The 21,666-nt window shown below is 40.8% G+C and overlaps 2 protein-coding genes across 5 annotated transcripts in view; one reads left to right on the forward strand and one right to left on the reverse strand.

The window, feature by feature from the left end:
• The window catches only part of CENPP (centromere protein P), a 272,813-nt gene that overhangs the window by 173,509 nt on the left and 77,638 nt on the right, over positions 1 to 21,666 (forward strand). The gene's annotated exons all lie outside the window — the stretch shown is intronic.
• ECM2 (extracellular matrix protein 2) overlaps positions 1 to 21,666 on the reverse strand; it is a 43,515-nt gene that overhangs the window by 13,617 nt on the left and 8,232 nt on the right. For 2 of the 3 annotated variants that reach the window (XM_025359982.1, XM_025359980.1), the window contains exons 2-6: positions 15,194 to 15,509; positions 10,403 to 10,591; positions 7,345 to 7,851; positions 4,719 to 4,834; positions 2,565 to 2,700 (exon numbers count right to left, since the gene is read on the reverse strand). In XM_025359982.1, the coding sequence (XP_025215767.1) occupies positions 2,565 to 2,700; positions 4,719 to 4,834; positions 7,345 to 7,851; positions 10,403 to 10,591; positions 15,194 to 15,482 (1,237 nt within the window). In that variant the 5' untranslated portion in view covers positions 15,483 to 15,509. Of the gene's footprint in view, positions 1 to 2,564; positions 2,701 to 4,718; positions 4,835 to 7,344; positions 7,918 to 10,402; positions 10,592 to 15,193; positions 15,510 to 21,666 lie in introns of all 3 variants that reach the window. The other variant, XM_025359979.1, reaches the window with a different exon arrangement.

Raw genomic sequence — 21,666 nt, forward strand, 5'->3', positions numbered from 1 at the left:
TAGGTGAAGTTTTGAAATGCAGTGGAAGTTTTTCTTTGAAAAACAGGTAACAGAAATGAACTAATGGCCATTACATGACTGAGAGAAAAAGAGAGAAACAGTACAAATTCAGGACACTGTGTTTTCTTTTGCAGTTATTCTCTGGTATATATAGGAAATAGGAGGTAACAGGAAATAGGATGGTGCTAGAGAGTGTTTCTTGTAGGTGAGACTTGAGGTAGATGTTGAAAGGATTCATGGACAGGAAACAGGAAGTCTTCCTTGGTGGGTGGTACCATGACAGGTTGTGGACATGGCAGGTGCCTCGATGTTCCTGACAGGCAGCATCACATGGTCATCCACTAGAGCAACCTCCAGGGCTCCTAGTTTGGTTGTTTCAGTCATTAGTGACAACAAAAATGCTTTTAAAGCATGCCTGGTTTTCCTCTGCTGTCCCTCCCTCCACCTTTCACACCTCTCTCTCAATTTTAAGTCCTTCCCTTTCTCCATAACACATGTGCACATCTCAGGTGGACTCTGCTCCTCCTGCAGGTAAATTCCCTGCCCTTCAGCAAGGTGTGTGCAGCCCCTGGTGTTGCTCATTGCCTGCCCTTCACCTTCACTGTGCCTGCTTGCAGGTCCCACAGTATCGCAAATTGTCTCATTTATTTGCACCTTTGTGCTGTTTTCTCTCCCTGGCGTGCCCTCCTTCCCCCTCTCTGGAGCTATAATCTGAAAGGTCATGAGTGAGGAGCCACCCCAAGAGAGATGACAGAAGAGCAGTGGGCCACCTGCTTCCACACAGAAGCAGGGTGGCCTCATAGCATTCCTGGCAGCCAGCCTGACCATCCGCAGCATCAGGACTCCCAGCCAAGGGGAGCCCAGCACCCGAGGGACCGGCACAGCAGTAGCTCTTAGAACTCAGCCCACCCAGGGAGTGCAGCAGGGGTATCTGGGCCGGAGGACAGAAAGCATTGCCGGCATGGAGCCGAGGCTCCTCGGTGCTCAGACTGTGGAGAAAGGCGGGCTAAGAAAGGCAGGCAGACAGCCCACTCACCCTGACTTCCTGTCAACACTCTGGGAATCTAGAAGCATTTGTGAGTGAGGGAGAAGAGTACTCTTTAAGGCAGTTCCAGGGGTGTGTGAAAGCACCTTCACAATCAGGAGTGCATGTTTTATAACACCTCATTCTGATAACCCAACTAAAAATGTGACTGACTTGTAGTTCATATACAGCCTGTTAGTACGGTTGTTCTAGATTGCTGACACCCTTTGGTCTTCAGCAGTTAGAAATTGAATTTTCTAATGTCTTTCCCATTTGGCACTCTCCATCAAAATTTGTGTTTATTAATGTTTTTCTGTGTGTCCTGAAATCCATCTGGAAATTGAGTATTTCCATAACTAATCCTCAGATTTGGCAATTCTCATTATTATTGTTCTTTTCTCAATACCAGAAGTGTTTTGTTCCTGTGAAGTTTTTTGGGACCTACAGGAAACAATTGGATTGTTTCATTCCTTTAAAGGCTTTGTTTAATAAATAACTTAATGAATAAAAACATAATATGTTTCAAAGCAAGTAAACAGACAGTGTTGAGCACTGACCTCAAGAGCTATGCTAGACTATTAGGAAGATAAAAAGAAAAGGTAGGCAGTCCTTGTCTCAAAAAAGTACACAGTACAATCAAAGGCATTAGCTAGAATTCATGAAAAGTAAAATGTGATAAAGCCTCTTTTATACAGAGTCACATATGATATCTTCAGCTATCTAGCACAGTCCAGAAACAAGCAGAAGAGGAGCCAGTGCCAGCAATGTCAAGTGCACAGAATGTAGGGCACCCTCACTAAAGGCTGTCGGAAAGCTAGGCCACAGTGGGAGCCGTGCATCCACATGCCGTGGGGTGTGGAGTTAGCAGGACTTCAGTGCCATACGAGTACAGAAGTTCCAGCCCAAGCCCTCTCAGGACAAAATTGCCAAAGCCAAAGTTAACACCATGAAGAGCATGTGCTTTCTTTGTAGGACAGCATCTCAGCCTCATATGCAGTGCCCGTTTATTCATATTTCATGCATAATTCCCATGTGCTTAGTTTTGTCTTTAGGTTCCAACCCATGATAAATGAAAATAGCAAGTTGTATGGAGGCAGCAAGAGTTGTGGGTGGGGTGTATTGACCATCAGAGTGATAAAGGAGATCCAGTCAACAAGCCATGGCAGTAGTTAGTCACTTCGAAGAACCGACAAAATTGTCGATCCAGAATGCAAAACGCATGGCGTTGTGGGGAATATGTAGTATAATTCTTCAGATATTTTGGATTTGTAGTAAATTTATTGTCTTGTGAATAGTAAGAACCTGGAATCATTGAGAAACAATGTTATTCATGGGTAAGGTACAAAGATAACAGGTAATTTAAAATTCATTTTACGTTTTACCAATTAATAGTTAAAAGAAGTTTTAACAACTCAAATGGTTAAGTGACCTAAAAATATTTACTATTTATTCATTTGGCAATACTGTAAATAAAATTTCTATACCACTATATAAGAAAGATTATAAGGAAGCATATCATTGAAAAACAAATATTAAATACCTGATAAACTTTCTTTATCAATAGCCTGAAGATTGTTCTCATTGATTTTAAGTTCTTCTAATGTAGATGGCAATTCTGAAGGAATCTGTATCAAATTATTTCCATCCATATTCAAACGCGTTAACTTCTTCAGAAGCTTAAAAAGCAAATCTCAAAGTTACTTTTTTATCTAGTCACAGCTGTGCAGTCACATTTCACATAAGGGTCGTTTTGAAGCACTGACTGAAAGTCTCACAAACTATCTTTCCTTAGGCTTAGACAGTAATATCCAGGCCACACAGCAAACCCCATATTCCCCCTGCCAGGTTGATATTGATGCTGGTAGTAGCATTGATTCTCAGGGATTTTCAACAGACTACATTTGATTATTTTGTAGCTTACTCACCATGTTTATATTGCAGCTTTTTAGAAAGTGAGAGAAAGCTGCCATAACTACTGGATTGGTCGTTCTTGCTAGATCTTAGATTTCCACTTTTTCAGCAATACACAGAAATTTCATGAAATCATGCAGTAATCTGAAGCTGTCATGGATGCTAACAATTAAGATAGCAATCAATCCTTTTAACATACTTGTAAACCTCAGTTTTTTATCTACTCCAGAAAGGTCATAAAATGACACTAATTACTGTGGAAATTTTTCAAAACTAAGGACTACAGATGTTACAGGCTATTCCTATATGGCATCCAGTTGACTGTCCGGAAAAGTATCTTTTCACATTTGTAGTTGTGTGTTCATTGGTCAGACCTACCCTCTACCACCAAAAGTGGGGAACTGTGGTTAGGTAGATTTTAGTAAAGTCCCATGGAATGATTCACCTCTCCAGTGATCATATTCAAATTTCAACAGTTTCGGAATGGGACAGAGAATTCCAAAGCAAGAAAAGGAGGTAATCTCCTACAATGTTTTTCTCTTGGTCAAATATAGGGAAAGGACCCCCCAATGCTAGCCATTTTCTAGGAGAAGGATGGATAGCACGAAGTAGATCTAGGATGTGAATGTGGAACCCTCTTATCTGCCAGCCCAGACTCCAGATAAGAAACAGGAACTGAGAATATAAGAGGCCAGTGATTTGTCTGAAGAGTGGGTGGAAGACCCAGAAGACTGCCCAAGGGAGTAACAGTTTCACCTAGTAGAATATAATGTGCTTTACTTATGGCTTTTCAAACACACACATTTATGAGTTTTTTGTTTTGTTTTGTTTTTTTAACAAACATAAACCCCTTCTCTCTTAACTCTTAAATTCCTTGAATTCTGTCTTCTTTCCTCCTTTTTGTTTTTTGAGACAGAGTCTGCCTCTGTCGCCCAGGCTGGAGTGCAATGGCGCAATCTCGGCTCACTGCAACCTCTGCCTCTCGAATTCAAGCAATTCTCCTGCCTCAGACTCCCGAGTAGCTGGGACTACAGGCGCATGCCACCACACTCGGCTAAATTTTGTATTTTTAGTAGAGACGGGGTTTCACCATGTTGGCCAGGCTGGTCTCAAACTCCTGACCTCGTGATCCACCCATCTCAGCCTCCCAAAGTGCTGGGATTACAGGTATGAGCCACTGCGCCCGGCCCGTTTATATATATATATATAAAAAATTAGTTCAATCTGTATCTTTCAAAGGTTTATTCTATGCTGTTTCCTGTTCTCTCTCTTTCCCTCTTCTTTTCCAAGCTATCCCTAGTTTTTATCTGAGCCTATCTGTTTTTCCAGAACCCCCTTCTGCCAAAGTATCCTCCATCAGGTTTTGTTCATTGCACGAAGCAAAACAAACAAAAAAAGGAAGCCGTGTCTTGCTGGCCTGAAAAATGTTAATAGAGTTTCCAGATAGGCTCAATTTATTTCCAGAAAATACTTCATATGCTAAGAGACCAGATTTTAGCATGTTTTCAGTTACTTGGGGAGAAACTACTCCATAAATTAAAATCATTAGTTTTGTTACTAATGCTATTGTTGGTGCCCTTATGGCAAAGCTAAAAGTATGTAAAATAATAAACTATATTCAAGAGAAAACTTGAATGCAGTTCAGGAACATCAGAGAGGAAACTTTCTTAGAAGAAAACTACCAATTAGAAGCATTTTCCTTTTCCTCCCTTCCCCATCTCCAACCAGTGCAAGTCATAGTGAAGCCATTCGTCCAAATAGACAAATCAGAGCATGTATTTACCTTGAATGCTTTTGGACCTATGCCTGGAGAAGTGATATTATTTTTGCTCAGATCAAGCCTTTCCAAATTTGGTAATCCATTAAATGCTTCATCTGGGATGGAGGCGATGGAATTGCCTAGGACATACAGCGGTTATGTTTTAGGCATGTGTGCATATACATACATGTACACACATGTATGGGCGTGTGTGCATAGATTTCAAGAGAGAGCTTTGTCTGGAGGAGAAAGCAATACTCAGAACAAGGACAGAATATATATTATATAACCAAAGTATGTTCAGAAAAGTAACAGGCTGGAAATAGATAGTTTAACATAGTTGACATTTTCTCTCTAAGGATTCATCAGGCTGTAAGTATATCATGGTTTAGATGAAGGTGCTTAACACAGCCAGAATGTGGTCTGCTGGAGAGTACTGGTAACATTGTACATTTACAACAAAGGTGTGGAAGGTTATACAGAAACTGATTTTTAGTCTTCATATTCTCCCATAGCCATTTTCTTGGACTAGAAGCATGCCTCTGTTTTTGTCCATGAATGCTCATGCAAATCACTCACCTCCTCTGAGCCTGTCTCCATCTCTGCATACGAAGCTGGGGGAGATCATCTCCAAGACTCTCTGACATCTAATGTTATGCCTCTATGGCTTCAATCTGCAAAGGTTCCTATATGCCCTAATTTTATGGGTTTTTGTTTTAACATTTAGTTAAGTTCAGTAGTCGATTTTTAAACCCAGAAAGTGAGCGTACCAATAGTACATACCATAAAAGTCACGTGGTGACCTTCTTATAAAACCGTAACAGTGTAGCTCAGTGTGGGTCATTTATCTTTTCCAAGACTTCAGACTTTCACAGATTGGGTTTTCTTAGGGCAGAGCATACCTGGTGCACAGGCCACAGGAGGAAGGGGCATTGCTGAGCATGAGAGGAATTCCTTAGGTGATCATATAAAAGTAGGATGAAATCCTTTGTCAGAAAGGCCACGGAAGCTTCTGTTATGTTTGACACTGGCAGTGTGCTGTCACAAATGGCCATCCCTGCACAAATGTGTTGACCTTTTCAGCTCCCCTCACCCCAGCATCTCCAGAGCCACCCCTGGCGTAGGGGCCTCATTACCCAGACGAAGGCTCCTGCTGTTCCCAGAACCCAAAGTGTCCCCACCAGCCAGCCTGTCACACCTGGTCCTGCTGTTCTTCTACTCAGAGCCCTCCCTGGTGGTCCGATGGAAACATGGGCAAAAGGTCTAGATGACCACATTCCCACTAGAATGTCAAAAACGAGGGGAAAAAGCAACTGACAGTACCAAGTGCTGGCAGGCTGCAGAAGCAGGAGCTCCCCAGCATGCAGGTGGGAAAGGAGCAGCCACCTTAGAGAACTGTCGGGCAGTTTCTTATAAACTTAAACATGTATTTACCATATCAGCAGTCCCACTCCTGGTCATTGCCCTAGAGAAATGAAGACTTAGGTCCACACAAACATTTGTACATGGATGTTTATAGCAACGTTATACATTATCACCCCAAACTGGAAACAACTCAGATGACGTATACCTGGTAGGAAACCATGGCCCATCCACATGATGGAACACTACTTGGCAGAAGAGAGGAATGAACTACTGATACACAAAACAAAATGCGTGGCTCTCAAAAACATTAGAAACCAGACTGAAAGGGCTATGTATTGTATGATTCCATTTATGTAACACTCTGGAAAAGGCAAAACTGTAGAGACAGAAAACAGATCAGTGTTCTTTGGTGGCCAGTGACTGCTGGAGGGGGAAACAAGGAATTCTGGGGAGTGATAGAATGTCCTATATCTTACTTTTGGTGGTGGCTACATGACTATGTGCATTTGTCAAAACTCAGAACTTATGTACTAAAAATAAGTTTTACTACATACAAAGTATACCTCATGAAAGCTGATTTTTAAGAAACATCAGTAGGAAATCATCATTTGATTTAGAGGAGTTTGCTTTATACCTGACTGCTATTCTGCAGTAAATAGCTATCTCTTCTGCAAAGTTTATATATTTGAAGATTATGAAATTAGTCTATTCAGGATCAATTTTTAGGATGAAATTAAAATATAATCTTCATAGAGCAATGAGAATCGTTCTTTTTTTTTTTTTTTTTTTTTTTAAGAGACAAGGTCTCACTCTGTTGCCTAGACTGGTCTCAAACTACTGGGCTAAAGCCATTCCCCCACCTCAACCTCCTGAGTAGCTGGGACTACAGGTGTATACAACTGCACTTGCCTAAGAGTCATTTACTTTTTTTTTTTTTTTTTTTTTTTGAGATGGAGTCTTGCTCAGTTGCCCAGGCTAGAGTACAGTGGCTCAATCTCAGCTCACTGCAACCTCCGCCTCCTGGATTCAAACGATTCTCCTGCCTCAGCCTTCTGAGGAGCTGGGATTACATGCATGCCCTACCACACCCGGCTAATTTTTGTATTTTTGGTAGAGATGGGGTTTCGCCATATTGTCCAGGCTGGTCTCGAATCCCTGACCTCAGGTAATCTGGCCACCTCAGCCTCTCAAAGTGCTGAGATTACAGGCATGAGCCACCATGCCCGGCTGCTAAGAGTCATTTACTTCTAAAGCACAAAATAAAGCAGAAGTCAACATCTCTTACCAGTGAGCTCCAGACTTGTTATCTGTGGTGCTGTTAGTGGTGGTATCTGGGTGAGCATGGCGTTGATGCAGCTGATGGTCCTGTAGGACAGAGAGCACCCACTTGGCAGGCGCAGTGTGCCTCTGGGAGGAGCAGGAAGTGGGGATCGAGAGGGCATTCGGAACGTATCTCCTCTTACCGGGTCCTCCTCGTCTTCCTCCTCCTCCTCATCCTCCTCCTCCTCCTCCTCCTCATCCTCCTCCTCCTCCTCCCTCCCTTGGCGTTGCTGCTGGTGTGCCAGCCTCCTCTCCTCTCCAGGCCTCTGCTTTCTGTCTCCTCCTCTGCTGTCCCCCTCACTGTAAAGTTGCCTCTGATTTCTAGATTCAGGGGTCTCTGTCTTTTGCTCTGTATCTTCTTTCATTGCTTCATCCTCCTCAGATTGAAGTGCTTCTTTTCTTACTATTTGGTCCATTCCCACCTGAGGAGGTGGCAGTTGCTTATGAAGTAAATTGGTAGGTTCTGTTTGTTCTGAAGAATCACCAGAAAATTCATTTCTATCATTTAATGCTATACCACTGAGTAGAGAATAGGAGACTAATGACCACGCAAGGATGAGGTAGCAGAGATAAGTTGATGATATTAATAAAAGAAAAAAATCATAACAAAAATGAGATTAGTAAATATTATTCCCTCCAAGTATTTGAGTGCAATTTAAAGATGAAATGCACCTTGAAATTTTTGCTTAAAAAGTTTTAATAGTCACTTTATTTCTATTTTGTAAGATCTCTTACATTTTTTTCACCTGTGGACCTTAATACTAATTTTTATATTAAATAACTTAATGCTTATTTTTGCTAACATATCATGCTACCTGGTGACTAAGGAGGGAATAATATTGCCACATGAGGCAAAATGGTAAGCAATCCTGTTGTGAGATTGTGTTATAATCAGATGTGATACCTTTATAATAGATACTGTTCTGTTCACTAGGGCTATTGCTAATGTGAGAATTTGTAGACTGTTTACCAGACATTAAAAAAGTGAAACAGGTGTATATTTTACTTGCTTATAGCAGTGAAACCAACTTTTGTTATAGATTTGTCACTATTTTTGTCCCTGGCATCCTAGTGTCATCCTCTGAAATTCGGAGTTATAGAGAGAAAGTTGTCCTCCTTCTCTCTCCCAGATTCTATACTTAAATCGTCTTTACTACCTGAGACCTACAAATGACATTCTGGACTTAAGTGATGTTGCTTTAACTTAGACATATGCACAGGAGTGCTGTTTATCCTTCCATGATGGTGGGAGTAGAATAAATGATAGTAGACAGTGAATCTACATTTATATTCAGCTGTTAAATCTTTGGCAGAAAGTGGGGAAGACAAGACAAAGACTAGATTCAAATTCACTCTCTGAGTAAACAGTTCTAGGAAGAACTGATTTCACAGTGCATAAATTTTTTTTTTTTTTTCCCTGAGACAGAGTCTTGCTCTGTTGCCCAGGCTGGAATGCAGTGGCATGATCTCGGCTCACTTCACCCTCTGCCTCCCGGGTTCAAGCGATTCTCCTGCCTCAGCCTCCCAAGTAGCTGGGATTACAGGCACCCCGCCACTATGCCAGGCTAATTTTTGTATTTTTAGTAGAGATGAGGTTTCACCGTGTTGACTAGGCTGGTCTCGAACACGTGACCCATTGTGATCCTCCCGCCTCAGCCTCCCCAAGTGCTGGGATTACAGGTGTGAACTACCGTACCCAGCCAGGGTGCATACATTTTCTTTCATCAAGATTTATAAATTTACTTAATCATCTGCCTACTCTTATTTAATACTATATATAAACTACTCCCGAAAAGAACTCAGGAAATATAATTATTTGGAGAAATTACTTGAAATATCAATTCAGTATGTATTATAAAGTCTGTGAGTTTTTTCACATCTCTAGCAAAACATGCAGAAGGAGAATAGGAAAAAGTTAGTAAAAGGAAACTAAAGCTATCATATTGAAACATTTAAAATCCTTCCTGTATATCCAAGTTTATTTTTCCAAAATAACTACATTTCAAGAATACTCCAAGTCTTTTGAAAAAATGTCTGAGAATTTGTGACTCTTACTTTGTAAACCTTGTATTTATTTCACTCCAAGGAATCCGTTTCATTGAACACTTTTTTCCTAACTCTCTTTAAACGTTAGTGAAATATTTGGTAGTATAAAGCAAAACACAATTTCTAAAACGTCAAAAGTTTTTCCTGGCAGGAGACTTTTGTAGACACCTACCCTGTGATCATCTGTGTGCATGGGAGCAATCTACCTCGGTTATAGACAAGAGAAGATGTCCCTATCCCTTCCCAGCCAAGTATTTAACAAGTATTTATTTGCTTATTTTCATAAGTTGTTGGTTAGGCTTTTCTCAGAGGAGACTGGGCCTCCCGGGAAGGGTCCTTCATTCAGTAAGGTATGAGCCTCATTGGAGAAGGGGTCCATGAGCAGCCAACAAAACCCATGCTGTGATCTCCTGCACACAGAAGGGCCACATGAGAAAATCATGCTTCAGGCTACACTTCTGCATTTTCCTGGGATTATCCAAGCAGCGATGTGGGTTCCTGTGCTGCCTTTGAGTGGCTGGGTATAGCCAGAGGGCTGGGGCTTTATTCTCTTTAGATGCAAATCACTCTTCCTTTGTTTACCCTGGCTTCACGGTGATAAAGCCATGTTGGGGTGGATTAAGTGGGATAATGCACACATAGACCAAAGCAGAGCCCTTAACTCAGTAAGAATTCAGGGTCTGTTAGTTGTAGAAATTCTGTTACCGTACCTCTAAAGCTGAGAGTCAAATGTGGAATGTAATCTCATCCAAGTTTACTGAATCTGATAGAGCTAGAACTATAAAGCCACAGTCTATTATTTATATCCCCTACCATGCATTTTCCCAGATATTTTCTACGTTAATCAACATTCTGCCAATATTTTAAGTACTCAGATGACTAACGTATCATAATTTTAATCTAAAATTAGTAACAAAAACAAATGGAAGTTAAAGATCAATCACACACTGATATTTTGCTTAGCTAAATCTCTATACCAGTAGCAGAGCAGACAGGGCAGCATTCCCCTTCAGGTATAACTGTTTGGGGGCACCTCTGGGGATGGCACATGGTTTCATCACAAAGCACTCTTCCATCTGAGCAGAGGCAGGTAGTGCAGGGCTCAGGGGACCACACAGCTTTGTTGTACATGGTTATGCCCTTTACCAAACAGTGTCCCTTCTTTCCTAGAAGAAAACAAAAGCACAAATTTAAATTTCTTATGTGGTTACCAGCAACTGTGAATGGAAGTAAACACAACGTGAAGTCAGACTGCTCTGACCACACAAGAGTAGAATTCTACATGCATTCATGTGTAGGGTAAAAATGTCATATAGACAAGAAATGCTGAAATGCTTTTCACAGGCTCTCCTCTCAGCCCCTTCACTTAGGCTCTAAGAGTGAACTCCCTCATGGTAACTTGGGGCTGAACTGCACTTCCATTTTGTATCCATCAGGGTAGATTAAATTATACAACAGCAACAAACAATCCCCAAATCTCAGTTATTTTTCATTTATACTTTGTGTCTAATGTGGGGACACAGGGGCTCAGCTCATCATATTCACTCAGGATTCATCTATAAGTAGGCTGTCCCGATCACTGCGATAGTGGGAATGTGAGGTTACAAATCACACTTGAACTCTAAAAGTGTCTAATTACACTGACCAATGCAAATTGTACGGCCACACCAAACTTCCAAAGCCGCCAGCCAATCCAGTTCCATCATGTGATCGGAGAGCTGAGCTAGCACTAATGACAAGTTCACAGCCCACCCTTGATGTGCACATGGGAATAGGTGAAACCAGACAGCATACTTCTATGGTGCTTCTCAGTGAGACACTGAGCTATCTTTTTTATGGTTTATTATGCTATTGAAATATTCACATACTATAATATTCACCCTTTTAAAGTGTATAATACTGTCTGGGCGCGGTGGCTTATGCCTGTAATCCCACCACTTTGGGAAGCTGAGGCGGGTGGATCACTTGAGACCAAGAGTTTGAGACCAGCCTGGGCAACATGGTGAAACCCCATCTCTAAAAGCTGAGGCATGAGAATCACTTGAACCCAGGAGGTGAAGGTTGCAGTGAGCCAAGATCGTTCCACTGCACTCCAGCCTGGGCGACAGAGCAAGACTCTGTCTCTAAATAAATAAATAAACAAAGTGCATGATGCAGTGCATATATTCATTTTCCTACGTACAAGATTGCAGATATGTGGATAAGTGTATCAGCTAAGCAGACCGTTAGAAAGCTGAGGAGAATATTAGGGGGGATGTTTTTCTTCCAATCCAGGTGTCATTCCGGATAACTTTCCTCCATCTGAGCCACTATCCCCAAGTTCCACCCCCAAATGAGCCTCTCAATGTTAGTCCCCTTCTTTCCCCGACCACTAACTCAGCCCAATTCAGGCCCTACCATCTCTCATTTGGATACTTGCAATAGGCTAATCCCACCTACCCAGTTGCTCCTCTGAACAAAAATACACATATGAGTTTCTTCCGGGTTATCAAAAGCACACTATCAAAATGTCCATGGCCATTTTTTTTGCAGAAATGGAAAAGCGGATCCTTAAATTCATTTGGAACTATAGGGGATCCCAAATAACCAAAGCAATCTTGAGAAAAAAGAACAAAGTTGGAGATCTCACACTTCCAGATTTCAAAATGCTCACTACAAAGACACAATAATCAGCTTTTGTCAGTGTGATACTAGTATAAGGATAGACATATAGGCCAGTGGAACATTGAAAGTCGGACATACATCTGTGAACAACTGATTTTCAAGAAAGGTGTCAAGACCATTCAGTGGAGGAAAGAACAATCTTCAACAACTGGTGAGGGGACAACACCAGCAAAAGAATGAAGCTGAATCCCTGCCTTTCACCAAATACAAACATTAGCTCAAAATGGATCAAAGACCTAATATATCTTATATTTAGACCTTTGCTCTAAATATAAGAGGTAAGACTACAACACTCTTAGAAAAATCCATAGGGGTAAATCTTTATAACCTCATATTTGGCAGTGGATTCTTAGATATGACACCTAAAGAAAAAGATAAATTAGACTTTATCAAAATTAAAAATTTGGTGCATCAAAGGACATTGTTAAGAAAGTGAAAAGACAGTATACACAATGGGAGAAAATATGTGAAATCATATATCTGATAAGGTCCTGATATCCAGAATATTCATAAAGAACTCTTATAACTGAATTACAGAAAGGCAATGCAATTAAAAAATGGGCAAAACTTGCCCAATACAGTGGCTCTTGCCTGTAATTCCAGCACTTTGGGAGGCCAAGGAGGGAAGATTTCTTGAGGCCAGGAATTTGACACCAGCCTGGACAACATAATGGGATGCTGTCTCTACAAAAAAAGTTAAAAAGTTAGCCAGGTGCGGTGGTGCATTCTTGTAGTCCCAGCTACTTGGGAAGCTGAGGCAGAGGATCACTGAAGCCCAGGAGTTCAAGACTGCAGTGAGCTATGATTGTACCACTGTATTCCAGCCTGGGCAGCAGAGCAAGACCCCATCTCTTAAGAAAGAAGTAGGCATAGGAGTTGAATATGCAGATAGACAACATGCACATAAAAAGATGCTTAACATCATTAGTTGTTAGGGAAATGCAAATCAAAACCACAATGAGATACCACTTCATAAAAGAACAGCTATAATTAAAAATAAATAGTTGTTGGCAGGAATGTAGAGAAAGTGGAATCCTCTTCCATTGCTGGTGGATATATAACAGTGTAGCCACTTTGGAAAACATTTGGCAGTTCATCAATAAATTAAATATAGAATTACCAAATGGCCCAACAGTTCCCCTCCTAAGTATATACCCAAAAGAATTGAAAATAGGTGTTGACATAAAACTTACATTAATGCTCATAGCTGTGCTATTCATGATAGCCAAAAGGTGGAAACAGCCCAGATGTTCATCAACTGATAAGCAATATGGATAAACAAATATGGTATAGCCATACAATGGAATATTATTCAGCCATAAAAAGGAATGAAGTTCTGATACAGGCTAACTATAGATGAACTTTAAAAACATTATACTAAGTAAAGAAGTTAGATACACAAGGCTACATATTATGTGATTCCATTTACATGAAATTTCCAGAATAGGCAAATTCATAGACACAGAATAGATTAGTGGTTGCCAAGGGCTGGGAGTGGGGAGAAATGAGGAGTTTAGGTACAGAGTTTCCTTTTGGTGGGATGAAAATGTTCAGAAACAAGATAGTAGTGATGGTTGCACAATATTGTGACTGTACTAAATGCTATTGAATTGTACACTTTAAAATGGATGAAATGGTAAATTTTGTGTTATGTGTGGTGATACAATCAAAAAGCACTGTAAAATCACTGGAAAATATTTTTGGACAATTTGGAAATGCTTAGTATATATCTTCTGTACTTTTATGCATATATGCTTACATATAAAAACATTTTTTTTACACAAGTTTGAGATCACGTTATGAATACTTCTTTTTCGGCTTTTTCGTTTTCCATTATTATAGCTTAGCTATCTTTCCACTTAACTAAAAATATTGACCTCATCATTCTTTAGCAGTTATGAGTACATCATTATTACAATTTTTTTAAGTTGATTTCTCTTCCTTTTCCCAATCATGTTGTAAGTGTGGCTTAAATTGCCTATTTTCAGGATAATTGTATATTATTTCTGTTAAATTCATGGAAATAACTAATGAAGAAGCATTTAGCTGTATTGAGACAATATATGAAATACTGGCCACAGAACATCATATGGTGATATTTTCTGTTATTCTTTTGAAAGTTTTATTTAATGGTAACATGCCTATAATACTTTTTTCTTCCAAATTTGGAAAAATGTAAACCATTTAATACTAGTTTTTAAAAATGCCTAATTGAAATCTTTAGCAGAATTTTTGGTCACTTAAATCTTTTAAATGCCAGTGGCTTAACCTATATAAAATGAATTCAGTGGCTTTAATTCTATTTGTGGTTGAAAATTTTTGGTTGAAAATATGTAATAGCCATATGTTCACAGAATCATCTGAATAATTTATTTCTGTATTCTAGATGATCTATTGTTATAAATGGAAAAGCAGTTTATAAATGTTTATGTATGTTATCTATGTTAGGATTACAACTATTTAAAATATATGCATAGTAAACATACTGGAAAGAAATAAACCAAAATGATAACTATGATTTTGTAAATATAGTGGTAGGATAAGTAACTTTTGTCTAATAATTTTGTATTATAAATATGTTCCTTAAGCTGCCTTTGGTTTTTTGGGGGTGTTTTGTTTTGTTTTGTTTTTAATCTTGAGACAGAGAGAGTCTTGCTCTGTCGCCCAGGCTGGAGTGCAGTGGCATTATGTCTGCTCACTGCAACCTCCGCCTCCCAGGTTCAAGTGATTCTCCTGCCTCAGCCTCCCAAGTAGCTGGGATTACAGGCACATGCCACCACACCCAGCTAATTTTTTGTATTTTTAGTAGAGACGGGGTTTCACCATGTTGGCCAGGCTGGTCTCAAACTCCTGACCTCGTGATATGCACACCTCAGCCTCCCAAAGTGCTGGGATTACAGGTGTGAGCCACCGCACCTGGCCCCATTTTTAAAAATTATTTTAAAATGTATGTTTGTAGATTAAACCAAAAAGTAATATAATAACCTGGATTTTTCTTTAGAAGATTATCTTCATGGAGATGTTCTCCCTCTCTCCTTCTCTTTCCCCATACCATCTCTCACCCTCCTCCCTCCTTCTGTCTCTCTCTTATATTGTTCTCTTACCTGGTAACACATTATAACTTGATTCTACTCCAGGAAAACTTGAAAAAGATTCAAACTTTTCCTCCATGCCATAATCAAAGTTAACAACAGGAAATCTTGCTACTGGTGTAAAAATTGTTTGCGGAGTTCCAAGCTGTCTGTTTGATCTGTGCTTGTGTGAGGTTGAACTTTTCCTCAGCCTTCTGTGATAGATCTTCCTCCTTTGCTTCCTAGGAATTTCTTCATTTTGTCCAAAGTCAGTTTGAAAAATGATAAGCAGAAAAAAACAAAACAAAACTGCAATCTTCATGTTTGATTTTTTTTCACCAGCTAATTTCTAGAATGAAACAATATTTCAAAGTTAGTGGTGACTAAATTTTTTTTTTTTTTTTTTTTTTTTTGAGACGGAGTCTCGCTCTGTCACCCAGGCTGGAGTGCAGTGGCCGGATCTCAGTTCACTGCAAGCTCCGCCTCCCGGGTTCCCGCCATTCTCCTGCCTCAGCCTCCCGAGTAGCTGGGACTACAGGCGCCCGTCACCTCGCCCGGCTAGTTTTTTTTGTATTTTTAGTAGAGACGGGGTTTCACCGTGTTAGCCAGGATGGTCTCGATCTCCTGACCTCGTGATCCGCCTGTCTCGGCCTCCCAAAGTGCTGGGATTACAGGCTTGAGCCACCGTGCCCGGCCTAAATTTTTACCTCTGAAAATTGGCTTATATATTTGCTTGTATGCTTCAGTAGGCAAGTCTTTGAGAAATTACACTTATGATATATGGGCTATATGCTACAGTATTATTGCCAAATCATAATTTGGAATTCTTCTATCAGAATCAAAAAACTTTTTTTTTTTTTTTTATAGAGACGGGGTTTTGCTCCATCACCCAGGCTGGAGTGCGGTGGTTCAGTCATGACTCACTGCAGCCTTGAACTCCTGGGCTCAAGCAGTCTTCCTGCATTGGCCTCCCAAAGTGCTGGGATTACAGCATGAGTCACCATGCCTGGCCAGAACATTTTTGTATCTTACCTTTATCTTTAGACCAGGAATTAGAAACCTTTTTCTATAAAGGGCCGGATAGTAAGTATTTGAGGCATCATAGGCTACACCTTCTCTGTCATAACTATTCAGCTCTGTCACTGTAGCATGAAAGCAGCCATAGACATATGTTGGGGACCAGCCTCAACACCACCCATAGGGTACCCAAAGCCCAGTGGTGACAAAGGAAGAGAAGAGACAGGTTAAGATTTCATAAAGGTGGGAGCCAGGAGGCCAGTTGCAAAATGGGGGCTGCAAAAGGCCCAGAGTTCTGATCTCCACACTATTTGTTGAGTACAATCACTTAGATCTAAGAAGCAGATGTTTAGGGCGAAACAGTGAAAGGGAGGCAGTGTGTCATAGGTGTAATCTATAGCAATAGCAGTTTAAATGAATCTCCTTTGTGCTTAAATAGCATATCTTTAACTTATTGGGGAGTAGCTAATGGGAGCGGGCTTAACTAGGAGCCTGTATGTCTGTCCACATTTCAATGTTTCAAAGGAGTGTCTTTCTCCTGTAGCACAGTGTTTATAGATAAGAGAGCAGGTTGCACTCAGAGCATGGGGACATAATGGCGATAGGAAGGCTTTCCTCCTCAGAGGTCTCTTGTGGCTTTCCACAACTTACTGTCCCATATTTTTATGGCCTGTTTATGCAGGCACCCCATAAGCCTTTTTCCCAACAACAGTATGTAAACAAATGAGCGCGAATGTGTTCCAGGGAAACTCTCATTACCAGTAAAGGTGGTGGATCAGACATGGCCCCCACTCTGGGCTCTGATGTTCTGCAGGTTTTCAAAGATTACTTGGGAGATTTCTCTCCGCCTGTTTGCTAAGACGTTCTATGACTGATGTAATCCACAACCCATTTTCCCAGCCGTTCTGTTTTGTGCTTTTATTCTCTAGCTTTAGAATTGTCTGGGGGGAAGGGCATGATGATACCATATAAAAATAACGGTCAGCAGCATCAGTTATAAGGAGGTAAGAGTCAGAAAAAGTAACTCTTTAATTAGCTGGTCTCAGGGTTAGTACAGGGCCTTGCACATAGTAAAGCTGAAAAACATTTAAGAAATGAGTATTTAGGCACTCTTGGTACAGTAGCAGCATTATGGTCAGACAGACTGGCGCAATTCCTGTGAGTCTGGTGGCCAGGGACAAGAGAAACCTTCACCAAGGTGTTGCAGCAGCTGTCATCAAAGGATTCACTCAGCCAATCTCTCTTGGCCTAAAGTTAGTCCTACAAAGGAAGGTTGGCAGTTTTGACTGCCTCTCAGAATTCTACAGCTACGAAACACACACATACACACACACACCCCTACACCCCTTGCAGCTTTCCTCCTGCTCTCTCCTCAGGTCCACTCACTGTCAGTGTTCCCCAAGATGAAGAGCCTTCTTTACACAGCCCCGTATGGAGGAGAAACTAAAACCCCAGGTATCATAAGAACCCAGATCACAACAGATTTGCCGCTCTTATCTTTTTAATGAGCATTTAAAGTATTTGGTGATTCTAGAAGGTTAAAGTAACTAACTTGCTCGGTGATGAAATTTATTTCTTTTTTTTTTTTTTTTTTTTTGAGACGGAGTCTCGCTCTGCCACCCAGGCTGGAGTGTAGTGGCCGGATCTCAGCTCACTGCAAGCTCCGCCTCCCGGGTTCACGCCATTCTCCTGCCTCAGCCTCCCAAGTAGCTGGGACTATAGGCGCCCACCACCTCGCCCGGCTAGTTTTTTGTATTTTTTAGTAGAGACGGGGTTTCACCGTGTTAGCCAGGATGGTCTCGATCTCCTGACCTCGTGATCCGCCCGTCTCGGCCTCCCAAAGTGCTGGGATTACAGGCTTGAGCCACCGCGCCCGGCTGTGAAATTTATTTCAATTCTCACAGGCATGCCTTGGTCTCCTTCACCAACCAGAACAAAACTGTGATGGGAAGGAATGGTAAAACATTCAAGGTGATGTTACATACAGAGATTAATACACTAAACTGCAAAGGAGAGGCACTGAAGGATTAAGAGATAAGAAGTGGCCATAGACTGCTAACCCAGTCGTCTTGTTGGAACCTTAGAAAATACCTGAGAGGCTGGGCACTGTGGCTTCTGCCTGTAATCCCAGCCCTATAGGAGGCCGAAACCAAGGTGGGAGGATTGCTTGAGGCCAGGAGTTTAAGACCAGAGTAAGGAACATAGCAAGACCTTGTCTCAACTAAAACATAAAAACTTAGCTGGGCATGGTGGTGCATGCCTGTAGTCCTAGCTACCAGTGAGCAGCGATTACAGCACTGTACTCCAGCCTGGGTAACAGCAGAGACAGACTCTGTCTCAAAAAAAAAAAAAAAAAAAAAAAAAACACTGAGAGACCCTACAAGCATTTGACTCAATCTTTCTGTCTGACCACTTGACCAAAGAAAGTACAGTCATGTACCACATAATGACTTTTTTGTCAGTGACAGATTGCATATACCATAATGGTCCCAAAAGATTATAATGGAGCTGAAAAATTCTTATTGCCTAGAGATGTCACAGCATCATAACATAACACATTACTCATGTGTTTGTGGTGATGCTGGTATAAACAAACCTACTGCACTGCCAGTCATATAAAAATACAGCACAGGCTGGGCGCGGTGGCTCAAGCCTGTAATCCCAGCACTTTGGGAGGCCAAGGTGGGTGGATCACTTCAGGTCAGGAGTTCGAGACCAGCCTAGCCAACATGGTGAAACCCTGTCTCTACTAAAAATACAAAATTGGCTGAGTGTGGTGGTGCACGCCTGTAATCCCAGCAACTCGGGAGGCTGAGACAGGAGAATCACTTAAACCCAGGAGGTGGAGGTTGCACTGAGTAGCTACCACTACAGGCATGCACCACCATGCCCAGAGTGCAGAGAGACTCAGTCTCAAAAAAAAAAAAAAAGAAAAAAGTACAGCACATACAATTATGTATAGTACATAATACTTTAATATATGACTATATTACTGGTTTATGTATTTACTATTTATCAGTTTTAGAGTACACTCCTTCTACCTATTAAAAAAAAAAAACGTTAACTGTGCAACAGCCTGAGGTGGTTCCTTCAGGAGGTATTTCAGAAGAAGGCATTATCATGAGTGTTGTTACCCATGAAGACCTTCCAGTGGGACAAGATGTGGAGGTGGAAGACAGTGATATTGATGATCCAGACCTGATGCAGGCCTAGGCTAATGCATGTTTGCCTGTTTTTAACAAAAACAGTTAGCAAAAAAGTTAAAATAGAAAAATAGAAAAAAAAGTTTATAGAATTATGCTACAAAGAAAATATTTTTGTGCAACTGTACAATGTATTTGTGTTTTAAGCCAAGTGTTATTAAGAAGGAATTTTTTTAAATTCTTGAAACAAATTAAGATGAAAACAGCACACCAAAACCTATGGGATATATCAAAAGCACTACTAAGAGGGAAGTTTACAGCAATAAACACCTACATCAACAAGTAGAAAAACTTTATATAAACAACCTAATAATGCATCTTAAAGAACTAGAAAAGGAAGAGCAAACCAAACCCAAAATTAGTTACAAAAAAGAAATATTAAAGATCAGAACAGAAACCAAAAAAACTGTAGAAAAGATAAACGAAAAGTTTTCTGAAACGATTTAAAAAATCAAGCCTTTAGACAAAGAAAAAAAAGAGAGGAATGCTATTACAAAAGAGTCAGTTTTTTAAAAAATAAAAAGTATATAAAGTTATATTACAATAAGCTAAGGCTAATTTATTGAAGAAATAAAAAAACTTTTTTATAAATTTAGTAGAGTCTTAGTGTACAGTGTTTATAAAATCTACAGTAGTGTATAGTAATGTCCTAGGCCTTCACACTCACTCACTGACTCACCGGAGTGACCTCCAGTCCTCCAAGCTCCATTCATGGTAAGTACTCTATATAGTGTACCTTTTTTAAGTTCTTTTAGACCATATTCTAACCATACTTTTCCTATATTTAGATATGTTTATTTTTTATTTATTTATTTAGAGACAGGGTCTGGCTCTGCCACCCAGGCTGGAGTGCAGTGGCACCATCTCAGCTCACTACAACCTCCGCTTCCTGGGCTCAAGCCAGTCTCACACCTCGGCCTCCCAAGTAGCTGGGACTGCAGGCGCATGCTACCATGCCCAGCTGATTTTTATATTTTTTTTGTAAAGACGGGATCTCACTATGTTGCTTAGGCAGGTCTCAAACTCCTGAGCTCAAGTGATTCACCCACCTCAGCCTCACAAAATGCTAGGATTACAGGCATGAGCCCCCACACCTGGCTTTAGATATGTTTAGATACACAAATTCCATTCTGTTCCAGTTGCCTACAGTTTTCAGTACAGTCACAGGCTGTACAGGTTTGTAGCCTAGGAGCAGTAGGCTCTATCATATAGCCTAGGTGTATAGTAGGTTGTCCCATCTAGGTTCGTGTAAGTACACTTTATGATGTACAACAACAAAATCATCTAACATCACATTTCTCAGAATGCATCCCTGTCGCTAAGTGACATATGACTGTAATTTGTTGATATGCAGATTCTTAGAAGTCCACTTCACAACCTAAGACAAGCTGTGGAAATTCCAAGCATATCTAAATTGAAAACCATGAGCATGAGCTCAGGGTAATGCATGCCTTCCTCAAGCCACAGTGTCTACCACCCAAATGTTTAGGAAATGCAGGGTCATCCGTGCTAAGTCTTGGCAAATATTGTGATTGTTTCTTAGTAGAAACCTATAATGGTATTAGCAAACATATGGCTGCCATCCTGGGTCCTTGGCCTAGGTACAAATATCACTAACTGACCCATTTTTGACATTCTGCATACAGTATATCACCTGAAGGCCAAGAAAATGAGCATGGTTTTGTGGAGATCACCTTCCCTGTATTGCCATAACAACATTCCTACTAGTTTGACAACTAGTAACCAGAGTGGCTCCATGAAGTAGAATGATACTCTAGGAAGCGACCATGATGTAATTTCACAGACTTTTGGAGAGTCTGTGAAGCTACATCATGGTCGCTTCCTAGAGAATCATTCAGCCATTACACCAGTATTATGACAAAACTTATCAAATCTGACTCCCAGTCAACATGGAGTAATAGGGACCACGTATACCTTCCCACCTGAAACAACTTAAAAGTAGAACAATATATATGAAGCATTTTCCAAATATTAAACAAAGAGCAGTCCAGGTCAGTGATCCCTGAGAGGGGATGCAAATCAAATGCCTGGAGAGACCTGTGACTGACCTGCTTCCTCCCTCAAGGGAGTTGCAGGGAGGGGAACACAGGCAGAGTCCAGCAGTCTGCCTGAGTTGAAAAGATAGAGTTGGAAATCTGAGGACACCAAAGAGACTAGTGTTCCTAGGGCAGAGTACAGAGAGGTGAGAGCTAACCCAGAGAAACCCTTCCAGAGATGTGAAGTCTTCCACTGAATACTGGATAGCACATATATGTAAGTAAACTT

Source organism: Theropithecus gelada, chromosome 15 (genome assembly GCF_003255815.1).
Source record: "Theropithecus gelada isolate Dixy chromosome 15, Tgel_1.0, whole genome shotgun sequence".
Lineage (NCBI taxonomy): Eukaryota > Metazoa > Chordata > Mammalia > Primates > Cercopithecidae > Theropithecus > Theropithecus gelada.